Source organism: Malaclemys terrapin, chromosome 8 (genome assembly GCF_027887155.1).
Source record: "Malaclemys terrapin pileata isolate rMalTer1 chromosome 8, rMalTer1.hap1, whole genome shotgun sequence".
NCBI classification, from domain to species: domain Eukaryota; kingdom Metazoa; phylum Chordata; order Testudines; family Emydidae; genus Malaclemys; species Malaclemys terrapin.
Genome location: NC_071512.1, coordinates 77,095,320 through 77,121,825, shown reverse-complemented (window position 1 = coordinate 77,121,825; position 26,506 = coordinate 77,095,320). Strand labels below are relative to the sequence as shown.

The window sequence follows — 26,506 nt, the reverse complement described above, 5'->3', positions numbered from 1 at the left end:
CAACGTATACTTCCCCCATACAAATTACTACTTCCAGACAAAATATATTGTTCAACTATCAAAATAAAGTTCAGTCACATTAAGAGAATTTAGTTCTTATCTATATTAAACTGATCACTTAGCTGTTTAAATTAGGTTCAAATGTTCCTCATGAAGTCACAATTAAGTCATCTATATTATGACTATTAGAGTTTTTTTGAGAAGGAAAAGCATCTTTTTCCTCACAACAGGTGCACTTAACATTCCTATCGGTTTGCAATATATTGCTGCTGTACAGCTATTTCCCTATTAATATGGAATCACTCCTAAAACTAATAGAATTGTTAAAAAAATGAAAAAAGACACTTAAGAGCAACCACTAATATTGGAATACCCTGAAGATGAAGCTGCAACTTTTGCTTTAAGTACACAATTACCAAATGCTCTCATATTTGATTGAGTATATTAAAAACAAAGCTTTCTATAAACTTAGATTCAAATTCCTCCGAAAGATTTATTTTAAATTTAATTAATGGAGATGTCCTATCTCCTAGAACTGGAAGGGACCTTGAAAGGTCATCGAGTCCAGCCTCCTGCCTTCACTAGCAGGACCAAGTACTGATTTTGCCCCAGATCCCTAAGTGGCCCCCTCAAGGATTGAACTCACAACCCTGGGTTTGGCAGGCCAATGCTCAAACCACTGAGCTATCCCTCCCCCGCTTTTATTTGTAAAACTGCAATATTTAATAATGGAAATTCACTACTGAGTGACTCGTTGCAATCAGCCTCTAGCAGTCTCAAAAATAGGCTTCTCTTTTCATGTAAGAGGGGTAGCCAATTAGTCTGTATCCACAAAAACAATGAGGAGTCCGGTGGCATTTTCCCTCTTTTGGTATTGACACCCAGGGCCGCCCGGGGTGGAGGGGGGGGCCCCCCCAAGTGGGGCAATTTGCCCCAGGCCCCGCAGGCGCCCCGCGAGCCCTGGCCCGGTGGCAGTCCGGGTCTTTGGCGGCAGGGGCCCCGTGAGCCCTGGCCCGGCAGCAGTCTGGTTCTTTGGCGGCATTTCAGCAGGGGGGGGCCCTTCAGTCTCTCAAGGTCTTCGGCGGCATTTCGGTGGCGGGGGGCCCTTCAGTGCTGCTGAAGACACAGAACAACTGAAGGGCCCCTCACTGCCAAAGACCTGGACTGCCGCCGGGTGAGTACAAGTGCCGCAGCTCCCCTGCTTTGCCCCAGGCCCCCTGAATCCTCTGGGCGGCCCTGTTGACACCTCCTCATCAATTACTGGGAGTGGAAGTGGTTTTTTACCCACGAAAGCTTATGCCCAAATAAATCTGTTAGTCTTTAAGGTGCCACCAGACTCCTTGTTCTTGTTCTTTTCAGGCAAGTTTTGCCAGTATATCAACACTAAAAGTAGAAACATTCCCAAAGTCTTTTCTTCAAACAATATTTTCCTGCCCAATTTTTTGCTTCGTGAATGTTGCACTCTTATTTATAGTGTGGTTTCTTGCAAGTTAATGTTCTTTATTGCTATAACAAATTAGAATTTGATACAACACCTGTTAAAGGAACTGTCATATCGATTTACCATTTTAAATGGATTATGTCTCTGGGGGGCATGCAAAGCCCCAAGAAATTACTAGTGCACAAAGACTGCTATGTGCTCTACACAAGGGTCTGATTTAATCTGGGAAGTGAACAATTTAATATTGCAAGTTACAAGAAAAAAAACCCAATTTACATTTCTAAACCTACCACCAGATCGGACATACAAATTTACAACCAGAATTATGATTTCAGGATATGGACAGAGGTTATCCATGAGCAGTCTCTATATTTTGACAATACATCAATACCGGTTTACTTTTATAATCTGATGCGCTTTCAAAAAATAAAATGAAATCCACAGAGTTGTACTAAAGTCCAAGGGTTAAAGAAGTCTAAGACTTTTAGATCTATCTGAAAGCATACCCAAGTCTTTCCTGCCTCTGACCCAATTTTCTAGTGTAATACAGATCCATGCAAGAGGCCAGAGTACCAGGCATCAGGCTTCCCAGACTGAATTAGACTGGGAGTGCTGAAACAACCTATTAGACTTTTGGAAGAACAGAGACTGGTGGAACCCGCATTCATCTCTATCCTCTTTTTACTAGCTCACATTGAGCATTTGCTGGCTCTTCATTCAGCCCTTACCTGCAGTGGCTAGAAACTTAGGACTTTGGATTGTTAAGAATCCCCCCAAACTACGTGTACTCTAATCCTTCTGTATTTTGCAGAGATCCTTCTGATGCAGGGAATGCAATTCCACAGAGATGAAGTTGGGATTTTTAAGTTATATGCAATTCTATCCATTTAGTACAACCCTAAGATACAAGTTTTAAGGAACACTGCATTTGTAAGCAGCATCCATATCATTACCATACTATTCAGCTAAATAGAGATAAATACTGCAGAATAGTGCACAAAAATTTATAAACAAGTTACAGTTATGAGGTATTTCATGTATTCAACTTTGTGGCAATTGTGTAGTAAAGATGCAGGCTAAATCCAGTCACTCATGTACTCACTTTTTCTAGTGTTTCAATGCGCTGTTTTAAGAGTCGGTTTTCTGTTCGTAATCTCTGTAAAAGTAGCAAGATAGTTTTAAGTGTGCATGTGGGAGGATATGTAGTAAACAGATAGATAATCAAGTAACACCAGAAACTCAAACAAGTTTAAACAATTTCTTAAAATAAAAAATAAATAAATAAATAAATAAATCCACACTATTCAGCACCTATGAAACACATTATAAATGAGTAGAGAAAGCAACAGTAACAAACCTCCCTTTCACACACACCCCTTTATCTGAATTAGCATGTCATAGAAAATATGGAAACTGGATTTGTTAAAGATTGCAAATTTGGTCTCAACTTTGCTTTCTAACAAAGGGTATTAAGTATTAGACAAGCTGTAAGCCACAGGACCTGCCTACATAACATTTAAGAGAGAAGGCTGTTCAAGCTTCCATGGTAAGCAACATTAGCTTTATAAAATTGATTATACAATTCAGACAAGGCCAGATGAAAACTAGCTAGCTGGAATTCAAGAAAGTTAGGAAAATATTTTTCAGGATAACACTTAGTCCCAAAAGTGAAAACATCCCCATCACTTGGCAAGAAAGTGAGTAGGGGAATGGGAGAGAACATTTCTTGCAGGTCCCATCCAGAAAATTACTAGTCCCAGCTTTAGCTGTAGAGGGGATTTCACCAGTTTAAGAAAATAGCCTATAATGGCTCTTCTAAACTTTCTGCATATGCACAAGAGCATAGTTTGTTCATGCAGTTGCCACAACTGTGTGTGAAGCAGATGTGGGGCTTTCAATGGCCACTTACACATACAATCATGATAATTAACTGCATACAAGTTAAGCATGTATTCACCCCTTTCTTCAAGGCTGCACAGGATAAAGTCAAGTTTAGAGTAACTAAACAATCTTCACATTCATAGTGGTGCTAAAGATTATAGTTAGTATATGGCGAATCCCAAAGGTTTGCTCACTGTATTCTTTTAATTAATGTACTATTGCCAAATCTCTTCGGGCATAACGGGAAGCAGGCCTAAATTTTCAGAAGTGTTTAAATACAGTGACTCAAACACTGATCATCCACCCTCTCAAAGTCAGACTCCTATAAAGAATCTAAAGTTCTGTGCCCAAAAACAGATACTCCCAATCTCTAGTAACTTTTGAAAATGTAGGCCAAAATTTTATAACAACTTTGCACTTCATCAGTGCTTTTTATAAAAAGGTCTCAATATGTTTTCAGAACATTAATTACTTCCACACAATACCCATGTACAGAAGGCAAGAACCCCCATTTTTTCAGATAAACAGGCACAAAAAGGGAAGTGACTAGCAAAGACCGCAAGAGTCTGACAGAACTGGAATTAGAACCCAGATCTCCCAACTTCCAGTCCTGTCCTTTAGTGTCAAGACCAGCTGCTCCTTTAATTTACTCCCCCCAAACGGTTATAAGTCCCTGAGAGGGAAATATCTTGGTATGTATTTTGTTTTCTCATATAAACCTGTAACCAGTCTGATTTAGATCTGAGTTTTAGATAGCTCAGCTGGACTTATTGCTTTGTCAAACTAACAATTATTTTGTTTATATGTTTTACTGGTATGTGCAAATGATTGTTAATAATTAACTATTAAGTAGTTAATTTTAGAAATGGAGCAGCATTGTGTCTGCTTATACACTGAATGCACAACCAGCATCTGTGGCATGTGTGCCTGCAGTGAGAATGAAGTCTGCAGTGAATACAATACAGACATCAGGAAGAAGGGATTCAATAGATTACTGCAATAAAGAATACCAACAAATGGGAGTTTCACCTTTTCTCCTTCCCGCCCTCTCCCCCCCCCCCCCAAAAAAAAAAAAACAACAGGAGTTTTGCTGTAAGCAGCAGGATGGATGCCTACCACAGAAGTGAAAACTTTTTAAAAGATGCCCTTTTTTATAAATATCTGAGCTGTTTATTCATGTTCAGCCTTTTGTTCTTTTACAGAAAGGCCATATTACCCTAACAGATGTTAAAATAAATTAACATTACTAAGAATAGATTAAGATTGTGAAGCAATCTGAAACAGTTTCAATATTTAATCCTGAATATCCTAGCATAACCCAGGTCAGCAAATGTCATGGGGTATGCAACACATCTCCCCATCACCACTGGGATTCTCCCCTAACAGGAAGGAAGGAGTTGTTTTTAGAGCCAAAGATGTGGATCTCATTTTCACAGCTTTTAGTGGATGGGGGAGATGGATCAAACCCAAACCTATATCCAAGCAAAGGACCTCAGAAACACTACTAAAGGGAAGTTTAAAATTTTGATTTTGTCATTGGTTTTAACATTCACCTAATGAACTGAATGTAAATATTTGATCTTGGCAAGACTAAAGATTTGATTTTCTTTTTGCATAATAAGGTGCCACCAGACTCTTTGTTGTTTTTGCATAATGATATTCATATTACTTTTTAAATCCAACCATCAGAAGATTGCAACATTGCAAAGTATCTTCTGATGTTTTAAAAACATCTTCACCAACTATGTGTTGCTAAATTAGTGACAAGCAATGAAACAATGTATAGATTCCGTATGCTTTGTGGCACATGTAGCTGGATAGAGAAGCTAGTGGGAAATGAGACAAGGGTTTGTGACGACCCATGACTGGAAATGAGTATATTGACACCCATGAAGGGGAATCTAGCTCAAACTGTACAGCCAATAAGGCTAAGAGTACAAAAACAGCAAAAGCTTGTTTTTGTCACTAAAGCAAGTAGATACAATAAATGAATACACACAGGAAGCTGGTCAGTTAGTAATAAGGTGCCACGTTTGCGAAGACTTTTCAGAGCAGAACTGAACTTTAAGGTTCTTTTTTAAATGTTATATATGTTAATTCCGGAAACTCAAGGATGAAAACTATCAGTAAAAATTTGCCAATATTTTGCTTCTGATCTCACGCCTCAATGCACAAGAAATGCAACATCTCGCCAGCAGATGATGCATTGCTCAAACATGTCAAAAAAAAATTTAAATTAGGGTTAAGCTTCTTCCCTATCACTTAGATTTATTTTTTCAGAAGATCCTCTGTGGGAAACCCACACCTAGATCAGCATGTTACAAACTTTTATTTGTAGCCATGCTTTAATTACAAAAAAGCAGCATTTCATATCATTTCTATACTTTTCTTGTTCATGATTTTCTATATAACGTATCTATTTCCATCAGAACTTCAATGAAGGGACAGAATACATTACAAACTTCCTCTTTGAACCCACAGCCCAAGTACAACTATTGTCATTCTAGTAGCTCATGAAATCCACCATTGCAGATATCCCAGATCAGACTAGTATCCCACCCCCCAAGCCAACTGCTCTTCACAGAGACATTTACACTACTGCTTCATGCTTACTTTAATTTCAACTTGTTCTTCCATTTCTTTAGTTTTTATTGTAGTGTATTCCTTTTCTAACCTAAAAATAAAAAATGGTAAATACCTATTAGAAATATTACAATTGATTTACTGCCTGGTATATGGATATGCCCAATAAGCAACAGCAGAAAAATTTACATGCCAATGAATGATTGACATTTCCTTTGTTTAATATAACTGCTTGAGAGTTGCCTGTTTTTCCTTATAGTAAACTATCCGAAAAAAAAAATTATAGGGCATCCCTAAGTAAATGAAAGCATCTAAGTATCTGGCACCTAATCCAAAACCCACTGAATTCAATGGATAGACTCACTGATTTAAATGGGCTTTGGGCAAGTTCCCTAAAGAGCTCAAGCCTACTTAATACCCCAGGAAACGGACCATTGAACGGTTTTCATGAACTTGCATTATACAGAAATTTGACCTTTTTTTAAAATTAGAACTCATTTGTATTTTTGTAGTTGGAGTCTGAGCTGCCCTGTAATTTATTACTACTGTACATTGGCCTGGTTATTGGGATGTTGATTTATAAAAACACTGAGTTACCTCAATAAAAAGACAGGACAATGCCAGATTTATTGCTTTAATTATTTTGCCTCCTCTCCAGCCAATCTACAAAAATGGTTGGATCATGAGAGGAAAAGGCTCATAAAGAAGGACAAAGGAACTCTGGCAGGTTTTGGGAGTACCAAACTGAGACAACACCCTCCTGAGGATGTCTGAAGAAGTTAGGCATGCCTATGTTACCATAAAGGGATGATGGGACTTTAGGTAGGACAGATAAGTATAGATCGTTTTAAAATCTCTCTAAATGCCTTTGCTCCTACTGCAAAATAAACAATACTTTGGTTTTTAAGAAGGCCGTCTGATCACCGTACACCACTGATCACCAGTGATTCCCAGAAAGGGAAGAACCACAGGTGCACAAACTCATTTGGCCTTGCAGAGTAAGAAATGTGGACACAGGATCCAGTCTCAGAATGGGACAATTGCACAATTCCACTTCAGGATAGCTAGAGGCATGATACACAAGACCTGAGGGGGTGCACTCAGAGATCAGAAAGGGGACAGAGGTGAAGCTAGACTTATAACCATGACAGTACTGAGCTCTTAACCAGCAGTAAAAAAAGTTACAACTGTTCAGATTACAAACAGCACTCATCTTGATCATACAAGCAATCCTCATTGTTGTGAGAATGGATTCTTCACCTCTAGAAAATCTAAGTCATAAGTATGAATCCAAGACTGTAATTAATATTTTTCAAACTGTTTTTTATATTTTAGTTTATATGCTCGGTTTACAAAAGTCAGTGTAGTTTATGAGGATCGTGCAGCTTTTCAAAAAGTATTTTAGATTGCTTATTTTTCCTCTGAGACATCATTTTAGTTACTGTAATCAGCAAAAGGTAGTGATTACTAGTTTTAGAAGAATTACTATGCTGATAAAACTTTATACATATAATGTGCTGGAACTAATATATTTAGGGCATACAATATTAGAACTACTTAACAGGGAAAGCGCAAACTAAAATATTGGGCAAATATCTTTATGGATTCACAAAGCAAGAGAACAGTACAGTATTTTCTCAAAATGCAGCACCTACTTTTTCATCTTTTTTGCATTGTATTTGACTTGGTAAGATGCTTGGATTAGTTTGTCTGGGCCACTGTCAAACTGATGTGGAATGACCTTTTGAAAGTGCTAAAAGGCAATTCAGAGAATATAAGTAATTAGTATTGGCAAATACATATATTCATGGCTTTCAAAGGAGTTTGCATTTAATACTTGATTGTAAATTTAATTTACCTGTAACATCCCTTCCATGTCAAGTTGCATTAATTCTGCTTGGTTCATCTGAAGAACTGCTAAACCTACTCGAAATACTATTTCTAAACCCTGGAAACAGAAGTTTTAAAAATAAATAAATAAAATAAATTCCAGCAATTCCTTAAGGCAGAACAATAACCAGCTTACATAGTGGGGTAGGAAGCTGGCCCAGCATCCTGGCCAAATCCCAGAATAAGTCATGACAATATGCCTTCTTAAAATCCCATTTAAGTTACAGTCTGTCTTGAACTCTTCACCTCACCCTAAATTTATGCAGTGAGGATTAAACACTGCCAAAAAGCTACCATACGCATCTCAGAAGTGACAGCCTTTCAGTGGCTGGTGAAGTAAGCCCATTCACATAAAAGGTACTATACATGTGCAACCTTTAATAAAGTCTTATATGAACTATTTGGTAAAAACAGTGCACCTCTCTCTCAGGAAAGAAGTGTTAGTTGTAGTATACCATTTCTGAAATAATTCAAGTAGCTATTTAAATAGTCCTTTGTAGCTACAAAGGAATGTGAGACACGTTTATAGTATTGAAAATACTCTTGATGTAGGACGATAAGATGTGCATTGGCACCTAATGGCGCTAAAAGTTGAGAGTTTGGAAAAGCAGTATTTAATGTGAAAAAATGTACAAACTGAAGCCTATGAAGCTTAATGTTTTCATCTTGAATTTGTGAGAAATGCCAGATTGACAGTCCTGCAAAACAACTTATTTATCTGCAGATTAGATAATCACCAGGCAACTGCTGCCTTCCAGCATTTCCTCTGCCTCCTCTATATCCTCCTCAAGCTCTCTCAACTTTGACCAGAATGCAGAATTTCTGCCCGTTGAACTCCATTCCTTTACTAAAGAAAGAGTCTGATGTTCGAGCTGTGAGGTGAACATCCATCTACTACAAACTATTGCTGCCCATTTCATCCAGAGCATGATCAGATGTGGTCAACGTTTCATTGCTTCCCCGCCCCCCTCCTTTAACACTTCTTACTCTGTGGTATAAGTTCATCCAAAACAGATTAGCTTTTTCTTCACAAAATACATACAGAGAAAGACTGGCTCCCTAACAAAACAATGAGATTAAAACATGCTTACTTTCAAATCTGCATGCAAGACCCCCCAGAAAAGTAGAATTTATACAACTACCTAGCTGACAGCATTTAATAGCTCTTGTTGGAGTGGTGAATGTATTACAAATATTTGCTTACCTCAGACATAAAGATATCAAATATTCTTGTTGCAATTGGTAGTGGAAAAGTTGTAAGAAAGATAGTTAAAAACCATGATGAAGCATACATAGAAGTATGGAAACTCTGAGACTGAAAGTGCACATAAAGCTCTGGTAGTTGCTCCTGAGAGAGAGGATCAGAAAGTACATATTAAACAAGAGCTAATGCCACCTCTTACAGTTTCAGTTAAGGGGGGGGGGGGGGGGGAAGGAGGAGAGGAATCATTGACATTCAATGAAAAATGCAAGGCCAAGAGTTTGTAGGATACAAAAAAGGTTTAGGCATTTATACAGATTACATACAATTACATTAGAAAAAAAGATTAAAAATAAGGGGTACTTGAACATGAGGATTTATACAAGCCAACCACTGCATGACTGAGGTAAAGAAGCAGATAGCAGGCATATTACACTGGTATCTTATAGGATTTCTTTCATCTTCCTCTGAAGCACTGGTACGACCCATTATCAGAGAGACTACATGAGCAAATGGATAGTCTGATCAGCTTTGGCCATTCCTATGGCCCTAAATAATAATTCTTTGGGAAAAAGGAGTAGCTCTCCCCCTCCTCCTCAGCTCATGCAGTAAGAGTTCCTCTTGCAGTTTTAATCTGCTTATAAAGCAAATGTTTTGCCCAATATCTGAAAAAAAATATTTTGAAGTATACAACAGAAGTAGGCTAATAACTAACTATGTAAGATACTATATATTTAACAGCTTTTACAGTTACCTGTATCATGTATTCAAACTGGTACATGCAAAGGCCCAGCTCAGCCATACTTGGTTTAAAGAGTTCTCGAAGTCTATAATCTTGCATTAATTTGACAAACACACAAAATGCTTCCTCTTCTGGCATCTATATTAGACATAAAGGCACAATGAAAACTTATGGACACAAGCCAAGACATGCCAATTTTTTTTCCCAAAGGGACTTGTAACCACTTATGGTTTACCCAGAAGTATACTGGCTAATTTAGGATTCATGCTGGAGTTATTTAAAGTAAATGCAGGTCCCTGTTCTGACAGCATGAACCTAAGAGAATCTACATAGGGAACAAATATATAATAGGCTCATCAATTTAGTAGCAAAAGATAAATACGATCCAATGGCTGGAAGTTGAAGTAGACAAATCCTGACTGGAAATAAGGCATACATTTTTAAACAGTGAGAGTAATTAACTATTGAAACAATTTACCAAAGGTTACAGTGGTTTATCATTGATTATTTTTAAATCAAGACGAAGTTTTTCTAAAAGATATGCTCTAGGAATTATTTTGGAGATGCTCTAGGACTAATACAGGAGGTCAGACTAGGTAATCACAATGGTCCCTTCTGGCCTTGGAATTTATAAAGCCTATTCTAATCTAGAGCACTAATTCTCTAAGTGTGAAATAAAGAGACAGCTCTGAAGTTTGGCACATTATTAATTCAAGTGACACTTTGTGGTCACTCAGCAGTTAAGGCTGCTGAAGTTGAAATGAGTAAGAGCTAGGGTAACACTGAAGTAACTTTTGAAAAAAGTTTGAGAAATAAGTGTTCCCCCTCCATTGAGAAAGGTCACTCCTTATAGGAGATGCTTCTTGGGAAGGACAGAAACAAAGACCAAAAAAAACCTAAATTTGACTCTGTAAAATAACTTTAAATGTCCTTGACTAGTGAAGGATCTAGCAGTCCACTATGATCAAGAAATTATGGAAAAGGAAATATACAGAAAAAAGAATCCCATCACATGGTACTATGCGGTGTTCTGCATTCTAGTAAAACATCAGAGGTTCTACACATTTGACATAATACTCTGTTTACCTGCATAAGCAGCAGCCCAACTATAAAAGCACTTCCTTGACAGTATCCAACCTCACGATCCACTAAAGAATAAGCCTAGAAGATAAAAATCTTTAAGATTTTGAAAAGCAACAATTAAAACACTTATTTCCACACTGGTTGCTGTTTTTCTGCTTTTGTTTTTAACTGCTAAAGGTAACGGTCAACTTTTATCCAACCCTTTCAGTAGGCAGAAGCTTAAAATGCCAAGCAAAGTGACTTGTGCTTAAAATGAACACAATACTTGAGTGGTTAACCTCTGAAATAAAACAGACACGGTCCTTCCTGTTGGAGCAGTCATCTGACAACTGAAGCTATTTTGGATCAGCGTCTAAAGAGCAAGCTCCCAAGGGCAGATTAAAGGTTTGAAAGATTTTCATTTTGGAGTGAGTATTTTGAACATTGGCCCTATTCAAATAAACATTTCTAAAGGCAAACTGTAAAGGTTTTTAAACTTCAAGATAGCAGCAAGTCCTTAATGGTTCGCAATGTAGCAAGACTGTGAGACTCCTATGTCAGCCACAGATCTATTATATTTGTAAAGTTATCGATTGTATATGGAAACAGCCACTCAAAACTGTGCCCTTATTCAGCCATTAGTTTTGTATCCTCAAGTGGGTTAGGGAAAAGTTTCTGAGCAGTTTCAAAAAGTCTCCTAAACTAAGACATTCTACTTGTGAAGTTGAAGGATCAAAGCTTCATATTTGCCAAGCTGTTTCCTTGTTGATTGCTCTGTTCAAGGCCAGTTTACATTAATCATTTTTCATTTAACTCCACTAGTTGAAACAGATGGCTGGAATGATTTCCTCTCCCTGAAACAGATCATGATAGCAAGGGAGCAGCATTAACAGGATCACAGCACTTGTACACATTTCAACAAATAATCTGGCCTTCAGAGTACCCTTCCTTCTCTGAATTCCTAATAGACTACAGAATTTCTATTTAGAGGTCAAATGATCTAGTGGTAGCATGATGCTTCAGAGGACTGAGCTCAATTCCATGTTCCCTAGGCCAGCACAGAGCAGAAGCATTTCATGTTATTTCTGTCACCCCCTTTTGAAAGGGATGCATGCAGTCTTCAACCAGAGGAATTTGTTAATTTTAGGAAGATACAAGGAAATCTGGGCAACAGGCTGCACAACACTATCACCTCTTCTCTCCCAACCAGTCACCCCCCCAATTCCCACAGCTGTCATGACGGAGCCTGGCCTACAGAGGGAGTGGCTCTTGTCTGCAGAAGTTATTGTGGGGGGATTTCATTGAGGAGCAAATATTATGGAGTTAAGAGGTAGACACAATTTTCGTGAGTTTTCAGTTGGCTCTAACTCTTAGAGTAGCTAAGGTTTATTGGGTTACGGGATTTGGCAGCAGGCCAATTTTTCTGCTGAATAAGGATTTCAGCGTGGGACCTGGACAATCTTTTTTCCTAAATTAAGCCCCAAAATAGTTAAGTCTGCTAATAAATGCAAGGAAATTCTGGATAAAATATTACTCGGAAGTTAGAAGTCATCTTGTTCTTCAGCACTGTAACAAACTCAGATCAGTCTGGATGTTTCCCTCATTTTGTGCTACAACACCTAGACTCAACAGGATTGTCTGAAGATTGAATAGCACTTCTAATTTTCAAGTTCTTGTTTTAGCCAACTGTCACAATATGTGTTTGTTTTGCTTTACTGCACAAGCTATTTCCATTATGCTGTTAGTATTTACTATTGATTTTATCTTAATCTAAGCTAATCAAGTAAATGTTTTCTACTGCTGATAAAGTGAAGTTATTCCTATAGCTAAACATACAAATATCTGCAAGCCATCTTTGAAACTGTGCTATCAAGAGATAAAACAATTTTTATACTAAGTTACAGCCTTGAAAGTTCTATTGCCAAAGACTAGAGGCTCTTAAAGATGCTGCAACATGGGTATGTTATTTTTAAAGCCTCCATCAGTGTTTGAATATACAATATTGAAAAAGAACCATCATTAACTTACCTTCATAACATTAAATAAAACCTCCTGCCCAAAACTGTCTTTTTCTTTAAAAAAATCATGTTCAGGATATGTTCTAGCAATGTCCCTTCTTATCAGTTTTTCACAAGGAGAAGTCATTTTCAAAAGCTCTGAATATTGATCCTTTATTGGCATGCTTTGAGCAGTGCATAAAAGCTGCCAAACTATTGCTCTAAAATGATGGGGTATCCCTTTTCGAACAAGCTCCTAAAGCATAAGAAAAAGGAAAGGAAACTCATTAATGCTTCCTACAGTATAAATATGTACATTTCTAAAACAAACTACAATGAAATTATATTTTAAATCTCTTTTGTGAAGGAAATTTCTCATGATTTAAGTTGGTTTACAAAGGAAAAGTATGTTCTAAAACAATTATAGTCCACAATATGTGCTTGAGAGATGGGTGTTTAAATGGTGATGCAACTAAACTCAGCTTTGTTTTCACTTAGTAACAAAAGAAAGGAGCGTTGACCAAGAAGATGCCAGGAATAGGATTACTATGCAACTTAAACACTAAAAACTTTATAAGTGTATTTTCAGGGTATAAGTAATTACATTCAGTAGTCTATCAAATCAGGGTACCTATTTTCTGAGTATCTAAGCAGTTGCACATACTTTCAAGCACCACTACCACATGGCTACTATGCACCAGAACTTAACTGACGCAGTTACAGTATTTTAACGTTCCACAAAAAAATGCCTTTATGGAGACAACACCCTTTGTTACATTTGTAACCTTTGATTCAGAAATGAGAAATCTTTGGTTGGAATAAATCCCCAATGAGCTAAAATTTGAAATGTGTAATTAATAACTAACAAAATGGTTACATGGTATTAGCCAATAGTGATATTTGCCAAACTTATCATTTTAGGCATGTTAGGCTACAATGTTAATATGGTACAACAAAAGTCCTACTTCTATATTATTCAGATAAGGGTCTGCTTGGCTAGAGACAATATCTACCGGAAATTCTTGATTTTTTTGCTTAATTTCACTGATGTCAGTGCTTCAAATATTTTTTTAAAGCTATTTGAACATGAATTCAGAGACAAAGGCATGCCAAGAGGGTAATATGTTCAGGTTCTCTGACTTTTTTTGGTTCCATGTTATGGGACATATATAAACTCTCTCAAAAGCTACAGACAGCTATTACACAATACAAGCCTCTCCTGAATAAATTGGTGTACCAGGAACAGATTCTTGGGGCCCCTAACAACTTACTTATATATTCTGTCTCATTCCAAGGGTGCTCGATTATTGTACTTGTATTTACAGCTCTGTCAAGAAAGACAGAGCGATAAGGGGGTTGGTTGCTTGATAAAGATTTTAAGAAAAGGTACAGCTCAGGAAGTTTAAGAATCATGGGGACAACCACCAACCACAGAGCCATTCCCTCAACAATGCAACCTAGTTCCTGTCCTATGCATTTTCTAGCACTTCATCTAATCATTTGTTCTGGGTAAGTTCTTGAAACAGGATAACCTTTTACTTAAGTAATTCTTTCACTAAGAAAATATCAAAATGCTGAAAAGGAAAAAAAACCTGGTAGCTGTCATTGCTGTAAGTTTATTAAATAAGAATTATGGATAAGTAGAAACCTCTCCATAGTTAAGGTTGAAACCAGGACCTCATTACAATGCTATTTCAAACACCCTTGCAGGTAACGCTCTATTAATTTAAGGGATAAGTCTTGGCAATTATCATTTGTCCAAGTCTTATGAAAGTTGAGTAGGTACTTTTAATTTCAAGACCTTCAAGTTAGCTTCATGTTAAAGTTTTCGAAGACTGCCTCTCTATTTGTCAAAAAAAGACATACATAAAATCATTCTCAGCATGGTCTCTTCTGGGAGTTTCCAAGGGCAAGGACAGCATTTAAAAAGTAACAATTTAAAAAACAATTACACAGTTTCTTGGTGACCTCAACAAGGAAAGGAATGTAATTAACAAAGAACCTTCACTACAGCAGGAGCTGTTCTGTAGCTCTATAGCAGTGAACTCAGCCCTTTAATCTCCCTAAGGGAGCAAGGCCCCTCTGGAGCTCCACTTTAGGAGTATATCAGTAGCTCTACTGATGATCCCTTGCTGATTCAGGGAGCAGAGCTTTAACTCCGAGCCAGCTATGCTCCCATCAGCTCATAAAAGCCCTTTATGACATGCCCTCCCATCCCTGCTCCCATGTGATAACTGTGCCCCTAAACTCTCAAAAGCTGTCTCCAGGTATTGCTTCCCAACAATGCACCACCCTCAATCCCCTACACCTCACACTCAATGTGGCAGAGGAGGGTTAACTCCCCATCCCCACTGAATTAAGTTACCTTGTAGAGCATACCTACATAGGTAACAAAGATTAACTCTTCCTACACACCTAAAGAAACAGTAGTGGTACTTGGGCTATATGACAGGAAAATATTGCACTTGGTAACAGGCACAGCATCATTCTAGGGGAATAGAAAGGTAGAACCCCTAAGGTCACCTTTCAGAATTACCTCCAGGTCCATGCTTTGAGGTGCATGAAAGTGCCAAAGATAGAATATACATCAACCTGCCTGAAAAATAATGTATCATATGTTTATGTTCAGAGTTTCAAAAATTTCCCCAAGTCTACAAGCCCAAGGGCAGCCTTTGTAGCCAAATCTGAAGACATCTCTTCAGCCAAAGCCATGCCCACTGGCATTAATGGGAAGCTGTTGCATACTGTTCTACATTGTATTTAATTGTAAAATTGTCAGTCCACCTTATTAGTTTTAAAAGTGTAACTTACTAGTAGAGCTGGCTAAACAGCAAAAGAAAAATAACTCATTGGAAAAGTTATTCCACTAACACTTGTTAAATTTGTTGATTATGTTCCCGGAAACAGTATTTTGACTAGCTTTATAATTGGTGAAAATACTCTAATGTCAAATGGTTTTTGTGGTATGTGACACTCAAATATTTTCACTGAATCCTACTCAGATGCCCTACTTACTACATTCTCTTGCTTTTGTCTGGTCTTCCCTCCTCTTGACTTCAAATCACTTTCTTTCCATGATCTATTATGGGTGCCTTTTCACAAGCTGTCTTTGCTGTGTGAGCAGAAACAGTCTGTTTCCTCTTTTCCTTCTTTTCTCTGACCTCAAAAATCTCTCACTTTCCATGTTATGTTCTTTCTTCACAGCTGTCTCACCAAAGAAATTACACACACACACACACACACACACACACACACACACACACACCCCACTCTTTAATTTCTCTTCATCTCTGCTCCCCACTTTACACAAATACCCAACCACTTACATGGGGCTTGGAAGTTATTCAACATCCATCAGAACTAAGCCTACTTGCCATCTTCCATATCAATTTCTGGCCAGATCCAATTGTCACAGACCAAAGACTAGTTAATAAATTATTTTCCTTCCACCCACCCCACTCCAAGCCACTGGGAAAGGGAAGGGTGCCCCTGAGCATCAGTTATCTATTAAACAGACATTAATAGATCCCTCCTTCCCCCCCAAATATTCTGACTGTTCGAAAAGAGGGAAACCATCTCTCTTCCTCTCCTCTTGTCCTTTTGGCTGCTGCACGGATAGTAGTGGTAAGGCATCTCAAGCTATTCTATCCCTCCCACAGACCCCCTGTGAGTTCTCCTCCCCACTGAAGAGCTCCAGCACACAGTGCTGTGCAGCAGAGATCAAACATCAGTGGAATAAAACTGACCTGCTTCTTGTCAGTTTCACTACTGCACACAGGGCTCTGCACAGCAGCAGTAAAACTGACAAGACTCTGGTCAGTTCTCCCTGGGAAGACAACACTGCATTGGTTTATGCTGGTCATAGTTGGAAGTTATATTTGCACCAATAAGGTGCTAGAAACCTAATTTTAAGTCTGCAAAACTGCTTGCACTTGCCAGGAAAAAAAGTTTCCTACTTGCCCCAGACAAGTGGGCTTTCTAGTCTTTTTTGACAGATGTTGGGTGAGATCTGAAATATCCTTATCTGCACAGATGATGCTCTGTCACGTGCCCTTACATAAGTAGCACAGGCTCTTAACATGAAGAATATTCTGTCTTCAGAAATAAGATTGAGGAAACTTTCCTAGTTTGCAATGCATTTCCAATGGCAGATTTCATTGAAAATGTTCGATATTCTGGACATACTAAATATATCTGACATTACATAAAGACAGATGGGGCATACAAGTCTGCTAGCTCATAAATAGGATTGATGTTCAGAATGAAAAGATTCAGTTAGAAGTTTCTATTAGGGCTGTCAAGAGATTAAAAAATTAATCGTGATTAATCACACTGTTAAACAATAGAACACCATTTATTTAAATATTTTTGGATGTTTTCTACATTTTCAGATATTGATTTCAATTACAACAGACTACAAAGTGTACAGTGCTCATTTTGTATTTATTTTTATTACAAATATTTGCACTAAAAAAAAGAAATAGTATTTCAATTCACTTAATACAAATACTGTAGTGCAATCTCTCATGATCATGAAAGTTGAACTTACAAATGTAGAATTATGTACAAAAAAACCTGCATTCAAAAATAAAACAATGTAAAACTTTAGAGCCTACAAGTCCAATCAGTCCCACTTCTTGTTCAGCCAATCGCTCAGACAAACAAGTTGGTTTACATATGCAGAAGATAATGTTGCCCACTTCTTGTTTACAGTGTCACCTGAAAGTGAGAACAGGCATTTGCATGGCACTGTTGTAGCCAGAGTTGCAAAATATTTACATGCCAGATGCGCAAGACGTTCACATGTCCCTTGATGCTTCACCCACAATTCCAGAGGACATGCGTACATGACGACTGGTTCTACTCTATAACTATCCAAAGTAGCATGGACCGATGCATGTTCATTTTCATCATCTGAGTCAGATGCCACCGGCAGAAGGTTGATTTTCTTTTTTGGTGGTTTGGGTTCTATAGTTTCTGCATCGGAGTGTTGTTCTTTTAAGACCTCTGAACGCATGCTCCGTAACACCTCATCCCTCAGATTTTGGAAGGCACTTCAGATTCTTAAATCTTGGGTTGAGTGCTGTAGCTATCTTTAGAAATCTCACATTGGTATCTTCTTTGCATTTTGTCAAATTTGCAGTGAAAGTGTTCTTAAAATGAACAACATGTATTGGGTCATCATCCGAGACTGCTGTAACGTGAACTATATAGCGGAATGCGGGTAAAACAGAGGAGGAAACATACAATTCTCCCCAAGGAGTTCAGTCACAACATTTAATTAATGCCTTTTTTTTTTTTTTTTTAAACGAGCATCATCAGCATGGAAGCATGTCCTCTGGAACGATGGCCGAAACATAAAGAGGCATATGAATCTTTAGCGCATCTGCCACATAAATATCTTGCGTTGCCAGCTAAAACAGTGCCATGTGAATGCCTGTTCTCACTTTCATGTGACATTGTAATTAAGCAGTGGGCAGCATTATCTCCCGTAAATGTAAACGAACTTGTTTCCTCTTCACAATTGGATGAACAAGAAATAGGACTGAGTGGACTTGTAAGCTCTAAAGTTTTACACTGTTTTGTTTTTGAGTGCAGTTATGTAACCAAAAAAACCCTACATTTGTAAGTTTCACTTTCAAGATAAAGAGACTGCACTACAGTACTTGTATCAGGTGAATTGAAAAATACTATTTCTTTTGTTTATCATTTTACAGTGCAAATATTTGTAATCAAAATATAAAGTGAGCACTGTACACTTTGTATTCTGTGTTGTAATTGAAATCGATATATTTGAAAAATGTAGAAAAACATCCAAAAATATTTAATAAGTTTCAATTGGTATTCTATTGTTTAACATTGCGATTAACTTTTTTGAATTAAATCGCATGAGTTAAGTGCAATTAATCAACAGCCCTAGTTTCTATCACTTATTTTTCAAAAAACATGGAAGACCAATTGGAGAATAAACCAAATAGCACCAGTTGCATTGCACTACAAATGTGTCCTACAATACTGACTAATACCTTAATTTGCTTTTCTTTCTTTTTGCGTACATCTTCCCATTCATTTACAATTCTTCCCCAAAGAATCCAGGAGTCTTCTTCGAGATGGCTGAGGTTGCTAGAAGCTGATGAACTAGATACAAGGGAGGAGCCACTGTTTCGTCTTGAGCCATTTACTGAACGTAAGGATTTGCTGTCTGTTTCCAACAGTCTGCAACATACAAAGCTAGTTACAGTACTAACCATATTAGATTAAACAATTTGATCATCAACAATGATGCAAAGGAGATAACTCTTCCACCCTCTCTTCATAGAATGTATCCAACAAATCCATTCATTCATACTGTTTTACTTATCGTGTTTTTGTAATAAAAATTGTAAATGAAGTGACATAACTACTCCAAGCCTGTGAGCAGTTGTAGTTAAGCCAACAGGAAAGCTCTCTCCTATTGGCTTACAGTGCCTACGTTAGGGAGCTTACACCGGCGCACCTGCACTAATGCAGCCACACTGCTGTAAACTCTCTAGTGTAGCTGGGCCCTTATTCCTCTGTGCCCCTCCAGACAGAGAGACTAACTATTGAGCCTGGATTCATCCATGTAATAAAAAAAAAAAAAATCCATTTACTTCTGTCTAGGTATTGAGTAGGAAGCAAGATATCAGACTACACTTCGAAGTCTAGGAGACTGCATACTATGTTCCATTTTCACTCAGCACTGGGCCGTATTTGTAGGAAAGGGGGGCTGCTATGAAAGCAAAGACATGAGTCAAGTAAATTCTGATGTCCCTGTGCTAAAAAAATAGCATTCAACCACCATATTGGTGAGGCTGAGTCTATAATTTCCTGAAAAAAAAAAATTAACAACGTCTGCACAGTATTGACCATGTATGTGCATAAATCTCAGTGCACCTACACATTCAGGTTCTCAGCTAGAATAAACAATTCAGATATTTACATGGTCTTTCCCCTTCTCTGCTCCTGCCCATTAGCATTTATTAAAAAATCCTATGTACTGGGTAAACAAAGCATGTATCAGAATGTGATTTAATCCATAAAAAGCAACATCTTACAAGTGTGATCTTTGCAGTTTTATTATTTTCAGCTTTTGAACAAAAGGCTTAAAGTAGTAGTATGTGCCTTTAACCTCAATGGTCCCAGAAGTTTAAATCTGAATTTAGCCCCAATTAATGGAAACAAAGTCTCATTTTCACAAGAAAAACTCAAAGCTGAGATGAACAGACTCACTAGCCAGTTGTATTGTGTACACACGAAAATGCATATTTAAACCTCTACAAGCCTAAACTACCACGTACCACTACAGAACTGCTTTTCTCAACATGCACCATGCTAAACACGATCAGACTCCAAATACCGTCAGAGAGAAGACCTATATGTACTTTTAAAGCGCAGAACAAACATTTTAAGATTGTAAAACCTAAGGTTTTGACAATCCAGGTTTTATTTTTCCTCAGTTTCTAAGAAATTCTACTACATTTCTATTATAATTTGAACCTTACCTTACTGAATCCATTGCCCTCAGATTTGTAACATGTAGTTTCTTTATATTGTAAGTAGTCACTAAACACAGAACACAAACTGCTTAGATTCATGTAAAACCCTATCAATGATTGACTATCCACAAACAGATCCTTTGGACTGCACCATTCCAATACATTTCTTAGGAGGCCTTCAATAAAAAAGTAGATAGTTTTGCTAACTTAAGAGGTTAAAACCATATAATTTGTTTGCAGGAAGTTTAAGTTTCCTTGTGTCACTTCTCCTTTAGGTTCTTACACTATAGCCTGAACTGTTTAATTCACCTATATCCCCGTCTTCACGTGTAGGCCAGTTTCTCTCCCACACAGACAAGGAAATCTGAATTTAAAGATATCACCAGCGGCAATTTGTCTAGTGAGCAGAAACAAGTATGGCTTCCTGGGTTCAGAGTTCAATTCTTTACTTCCAAAGACCAGTTATAGTTTAAAAAAAAAAAAAAAGTAGCAGATTCAAATAGTTGTGACACAATACACAGCAGCTTCCAAGATAGGTGCATCAACTCTCTCCTTGAAAAAGTATAATCCTGATGTGAAAAATCAGGCTTGGGGTGACCTGTTTGAAGAAAGATAAGCAACAGGACTCCTTATCGCCTATTGAGTGTGTCATAACCAATAATGGAGTTCTAGTGAAATGTATAAAAGCTTCACTACAGCTAAAATAAAAATGGCCTGTTTTCAAGAAACAAGGAGAAATACTCCAATCCAACCTGTAAAAACAAGACACGAGGGGGATAAGATTATTCCATTTATGGAAAGTTTTGAAAGCTGTCTGAAAACTGCTAAATTAATTTATTCAGACTTTAAATGCCCATGTCTTTACCGCAAGTGCTGTTTTATGGAATTCAATAAAAAGCATGTTCTTAAAATGTCAACTTTACTGTAACAGAGGGTCTGGACCTCTGACCATAATTCACTGTTCATGAGATAAACTGCTTAGAGAAAGATTTACCAAAAGGCCTGACTAAAACCAGATAATTGGACAACTAGAGGTTTGAGGTGCTACTGATCACCATTTAAACATCTTTGTATCAAGGCTCATTGGGGGCTTTTCTGGACAAGCCCCCAATGAGCAGAGAAGGATAAAACTAGACTGTTCAGGAGTCACAAGTCTGCATCCTTTCATATAGGTTTAAAAGCCAGCATTAGTATATCACAAACCAAGGAACAGATTAGGTGAAAGCATCAGGACTTGAGACTCCCTCTTTAAACTATATCCCAGAATCTCATGGGCTCCAGCATTAGTTGTCAGTACAATTCTAGAAACAATGTTTAATGATTTCTATAAAGCTAGAAAAGGTAATAATGTTTTAGAGGTTCTGAAAACGCAGATGCTTTTTTAAAATCTCAGATTAAGAATATTTAAAATGCACATTCTTTTCCTTGCAGCTAGCAGTTTTAAATTGAGTCAAATATTGGTCCAGGAAAAACACTTTTAATGGGCCCTCTGCTATAATTTTAATAAGTCTATTTTAGTTTTCATTTTACAATTTCAAGAGCAAAATATGAAAGTCACATTTCCCCCACTCACCTGTTCTGTTCCTCTAGTTTAGCCAATAATTCTAAATCATCTGGACTCAACCGTGTTGGTGAGGATGGTGATAGTGCTGGAGTAGAAAGAGTGGTAGAGGAGGATGTAGTGTGTAATGAGGCAGATGGACTTGCCACCTGACTGGCCATTTGACTGACAGTATGCGATACAGTGTTCTTCACCCATGAGAGAGTAGAACTCAGCTTTCCTGCAACCTTGTCTGTCGCCACCTGCAAATTACAAAAGGAAAAGGGATAGCAGAGGTTATTTTTGTAGACTTTGATCAGCAGGCCCACTCAAACCAGTGGAAAAAGTATTTAGTGGGATAGCTGTATTCTACACAAACTGAAGTGTTTGTCATGTATTTTGCACCTTCTAAAGAGTGTGACTTAAGGGTATCCTATTTCCCAGAATTCCCAAAGAGGTTGAAAGCAGCCCAAGAGAAAGGTATGGGATTATGTTAAGATGCTATGTGAGAACAAATATATACAGTATGCGGCAGATTCACCAAAAGGATATCAAGGAAACTACCCAAAGATACCCACAGGGTTAGTCTTTTCTGTGTAGTGCCTCTGGATCCAGAACCACCTTGTACCTCTGACACATAAGTAGTGAGATCCTCTCAAAATCTCTTGATAAAAATAGTAGTGCCGAAATCAAGTAAAGCAGGTAAAATGCCTCTGACGATAACTTTACCTGAGGACTGACATGCACAGGAAGGAATTTATGAGCAAGGTACCACAGATGTTAATTTTTCTCTTGCTCTCAGTACCCTCTCCAATCTCAGAGGGACTGGCTGGAAGTTTGGCTAAAAGTCAACAAGAACCACAGCTAAAAATCAAAGATAAAATGATCCTGAGATCTCTAACAGTGGGGAACGAAATATTCATTTTGAAATAAAAACCTAGATTCTAGAATACAACACAAGTCTACTCTCACAAGTGGGTTAGGGAAGGACTACTTGGGAAAACCCTGAGCTAGACTTCTCAGAAAAAAGCAAAGGAGACTGATCCAAAACAATCAGAGGCCTAGTCCAAGAACTTCCTTGAAGCTCTACCACTGAAGGAATGCAAGAGGCTTATACTATTTTCTGCAGTGGACCACTTCCTCGGCCACAGAATATCTAGACTACCGGCAAGCCTAACCCTTATCCAAGTTGTCCACCAGAAGAAAACTTGGGCCACATCTGAAAATGCAGAACAAAGATGGCTGACACAAGTCAAGGTCTGTCAAGGAGAATAGTAGACTGAAGAAGAAATTTTCCTTGAAGTCACACTGTCGACTACTTGTTCTAATTCTACATATGCCTATTTTGGCATATGTAGAATTCCTCACGTTGACATGAACAAATCATGTGAAATACAGCTTACCCAATAATACCAGGTTATAGCAAACACATCAAACAATTAGAACCACAAGGAAAATTTCCATCCCACTCACTGAGATCTTTCATTCAAGTGTAATTTAAACAGACAACTTCTATTTCATCTGTTGGATGACAAACAGCCACATGTTTTAAGGCAGGCTTCAGATTTCCAGGTTTAGCAGTAGCGGGGAGGCTGGACTGGGAAATTGTACAATTTCATAAACCATGTTTCTTTTGCTAAGTACCACATTTCAAATCAATATACATTGAGTTGTGCAGTGGGGAAGTTTTACAATTTGAAAAAAGCCTGATCAAAAGCAAAGATTGCTTCCAAAGTGAATTAACCTAAACCAAATTAAGGCTACTTTAATTCTGAATGACAGCATCCACACAGGGATTTAATGCAATTTAAACTAATCCACTTTGAATTCACACCTTTAAGTTAATTCTGATAAATTTTCCTGAGTGTCTCCATGTAGACAAGCCCTCTTGTCTACACAGGCATTGTAATTCTGTGCATTCGTGGGCTCAAAGCCACATCCTTTGCAATTTAACTGTTGTACACTGCTTAGCACGTTCAGTGTTTAATAAAATAAAGTTAAGTAACCTTGCGTTTGTTCTACCATCTTTCCGCCTCTTCCCTGTAATGGATCATTGTGTCTTTGCCCACACGGTTGTCAGTGTTTCCTCATCTATACGGTGTTCCCTGACTCCCAAGAGATCTCATTTGCACCACACTTCTGTTTGCTAACTTTTCCTATCAGTCTTTCCTTTGTTCCCTAAACCACTTCAATACTGGACTAGATATTCAGAAGCCATAGGACTAAACCTATTAAGTAAAGAGTAATCCAGAAGACTGGGTCCTCCAACAATTAGGAGCAACATCTGGTGAAAAACAAGCCTCTGCTCCAGTTATGGGAAAGGTGAGGAGTAAAAATTCTTAAAGGGAATCCCCATCTCCCCCACCTCTCAATGTAGAGCCTTTTAGCAGCTCTGCTACACAACACCATACCCAAGGTCTTTTGATTCCTAGGCTCAATTTTGCTGCTGGGGAAAAAGCGGAGTGAAATTGACTTGGTTGTTAGTTTCAATGATTACTGCCCATAAGGTCCTAGCAGCAGCTGGGAAAATTGACAAGATTGCAACAAAGTGAGAATTTACCAGCTTGGTAAAGCTGAGCAGCAGAGGCACTAGCAGTTTGTCTTCAGGCTCTGGAAGGCAACACTGCATTGGCTACACTCTTATAATTGAGCCATAAGGGATATAAATGTATTTAATGAAAACTTCTACTATGCAGATGCTGATGGAACTTGACTGGGAAAGATTTTACTTGCCCTTTTCTTAGGTGTAAAGGCTGGTTAGAGCAGAGGACTTGGGAAGGGAAGCCCAACCTAACACCTATGCTTGAAGCATGGAGATATCCTTTACCAGAGAAGCATCCACCTCCATCAAAAGATGACTAGAAGAAAGTCCTTCAGTCTCATCTTTGGATCCTGAGGCAAGCAGGCGGACAGACCAGTACTGCAGTCACATTGACTAGTAAGTTCACCTGGAGTTTTTGTATGCAAGACTCTTCCTTCCCGCTGATACTGTGGCCTCCAAATCCAGGTCATTTCAGGAGACAATGAGGGTAATAAAGATTCAATGGGGATGTTACTGTCTCATTGCAGTCACTGAGCTGCAAAAGCAAGCAAGCTAGCAAGGCTCCAGTGTGCCAAATGCTTATCTCAGCTGATAACTGTTGCCTATAAATGTAAGTTACAACCATTCCAAGTTGGTAGAGCTCCACGTCAGAACTTTAAATTTAAACGTTATTTTTCTACATTTATCTCCCACCTGTAAGACCCAAGATTTCTAAAATTATTTATCAGAAGTTTGACCCTATAATTCTTTAACTTGCTTTCTGATAACAAAGGGAAGGATCAACTTGTAGTTAAAAACTGGAAAAAGTCTGGAGTAGGTTCTATACTTGAAGTGTTACCATGGGCAAGTTATTTAATCTTGGTGTTTCAATTTCCTCATTTTTACCGACATGCATTACATTAGATATGTACTTTGGAATATCAAATTGGAGGCTTTATACAACTGCAAAGTATATTTGCAGTTATGCAATAAATATAAACAAGTTAAGCATCTGAATTTTCACATAGCAGAACACACGTACAGCCAGTCTTACAGTGTTTCTCAAGTGTGGCCACCAGGGGCTTTTCTTGCAGCCACAGTCTCCCTGCCCCCTCTGGAAAGACAAATGCTGGCGGTGCAGGCAGCTGGTGAATTCTCCACTTTCCTGGGGGCGGGGCAGGCAGGCTTCAGCCACAGGACTTCGGGCGCCATCCACGCGGTAGCAGGCTCTTGTCCCAGGCTCACCACCCACGTCATCATCCCTGAGCCCTGCGACCTCCCTGCCCACCTCTCCATCCAGGGCTTAATTTGTCCAAGGACTTGCTGGGGCTGAGTAAGTCTGCTGTGAAAAGTGATATTAACAAACATACAAATAGCACTTTTCACAGCAGCAGACTTACTATCTAGCAAGTTTAAAAAAAAATAATAAAAAACCCACCACCAAAAAACAACAACAGACAAGAACATGCAAAGCACTTACTGTTTCTATTCTGTTTAGATCCAGTAAAGAATTGAGATCACTGTACATTTTTATTAATGAGTCTGAAAAAACCCTACATAAGTAAATTACAATGATTTGGACATGTATATATGCATATTTATTTGTTTTTCCTAAAATTAAGTGTTCTAGGGAAAATTGTCAGCGCAGCCACCAGCAAGAGTTCGTGGCCACACTCTGAGGCCACCAAAAAAAATTATTGAGAACCCTAGAACACCAGTATAATTATCTTCGTATTTAGAGTAATTTTAAACATTTATGCCAAGTTTAGTATCTATAAACTTACCTCAAACCAATTTATTTAAATCAGAAAAGTCCATTATAGCCATGAAAAGAAATTTGGTTTCAAAAAGCAATGTAGTAATGCTATGGAGTCCACCCACAAAAGCATAGCTGGCCACATTTCGGTGTGGCTCTAGGCGCTCAAAAAAGTTTCCCTACAGAAAAAAAGTGATTCAAGCTTTAATATTGCAGTCCTAGTCAGGACAATGTTAGATCATTACAAATTTCTAAGATTAACAGAGCCAAAACATCTTATGCTGTTCTTGTTATTTTAAGCCGTGTTACCTAATGAGAAAATTGTGCTAACAAGTTATTTCAATAACCATCCTTAAATATCATTGAAGAGCTCCA

General features: G+C 38.1%; 1 protein-coding gene across 14 annotated transcripts in view; it reads right to left on the bottom strand.

Moving 5' to 3' along the window:
* Positions 1 to 26,506, bottom strand: part of EVI5 (ecotropic viral integration site 5) — a 142,738-nt gene that overhangs the window by 92,795 nt on the left and 23,437 nt on the right. For 8 of the 14 annotated variants that reach the window (XR_008445871.1, XM_054036622.1, XM_054036611.1 and 5 more), the window contains 11 exons: positions 26,160 to 26,310; positions 21,888 to 22,117; positions 18,824 to 19,013; positions 12,829 to 13,053; positions 10,825 to 10,899; positions 9,751 to 9,876; positions 9,000 to 9,143; positions 7,764 to 7,853; positions 7,561 to 7,658; positions 5,936 to 5,996; positions 2,544 to 2,597 (listed from right to left, as the gene is read on the bottom strand). Coding sequence is in view for 13 of the 14 variants with exons in the window: in XM_054036622.1 (XP_053892597.1) it covers positions 2,544 to 2,597; positions 5,936 to 5,996; positions 7,561 to 7,658; positions 7,764 to 7,853; positions 9,000 to 9,143; positions 9,751 to 9,876; positions 10,825 to 10,899; positions 12,829 to 13,053; positions 18,824 to 19,013; positions 21,888 to 22,036 (1,212 nt within the window). In the remaining variant the exon portion in view is untranslated. Of the gene's footprint in view, positions 1 to 2,543; positions 2,598 to 5,935; positions 5,997 to 7,560; positions 7,659 to 7,763; positions 7,854 to 8,999; positions 9,144 to 9,750; positions 9,877 to 10,824; positions 10,900 to 12,828; positions 13,054 to 18,823; positions 19,014 to 20,320; positions 20,382 to 21,887; positions 22,118 to 26,159; positions 26,311 to 26,506 lie in introns of those variants that run through there. The other 6 variants (XM_054036615.1, XM_054036620.1, XM_054036621.1 and 3 more) reach the window with 2 other exon arrangements.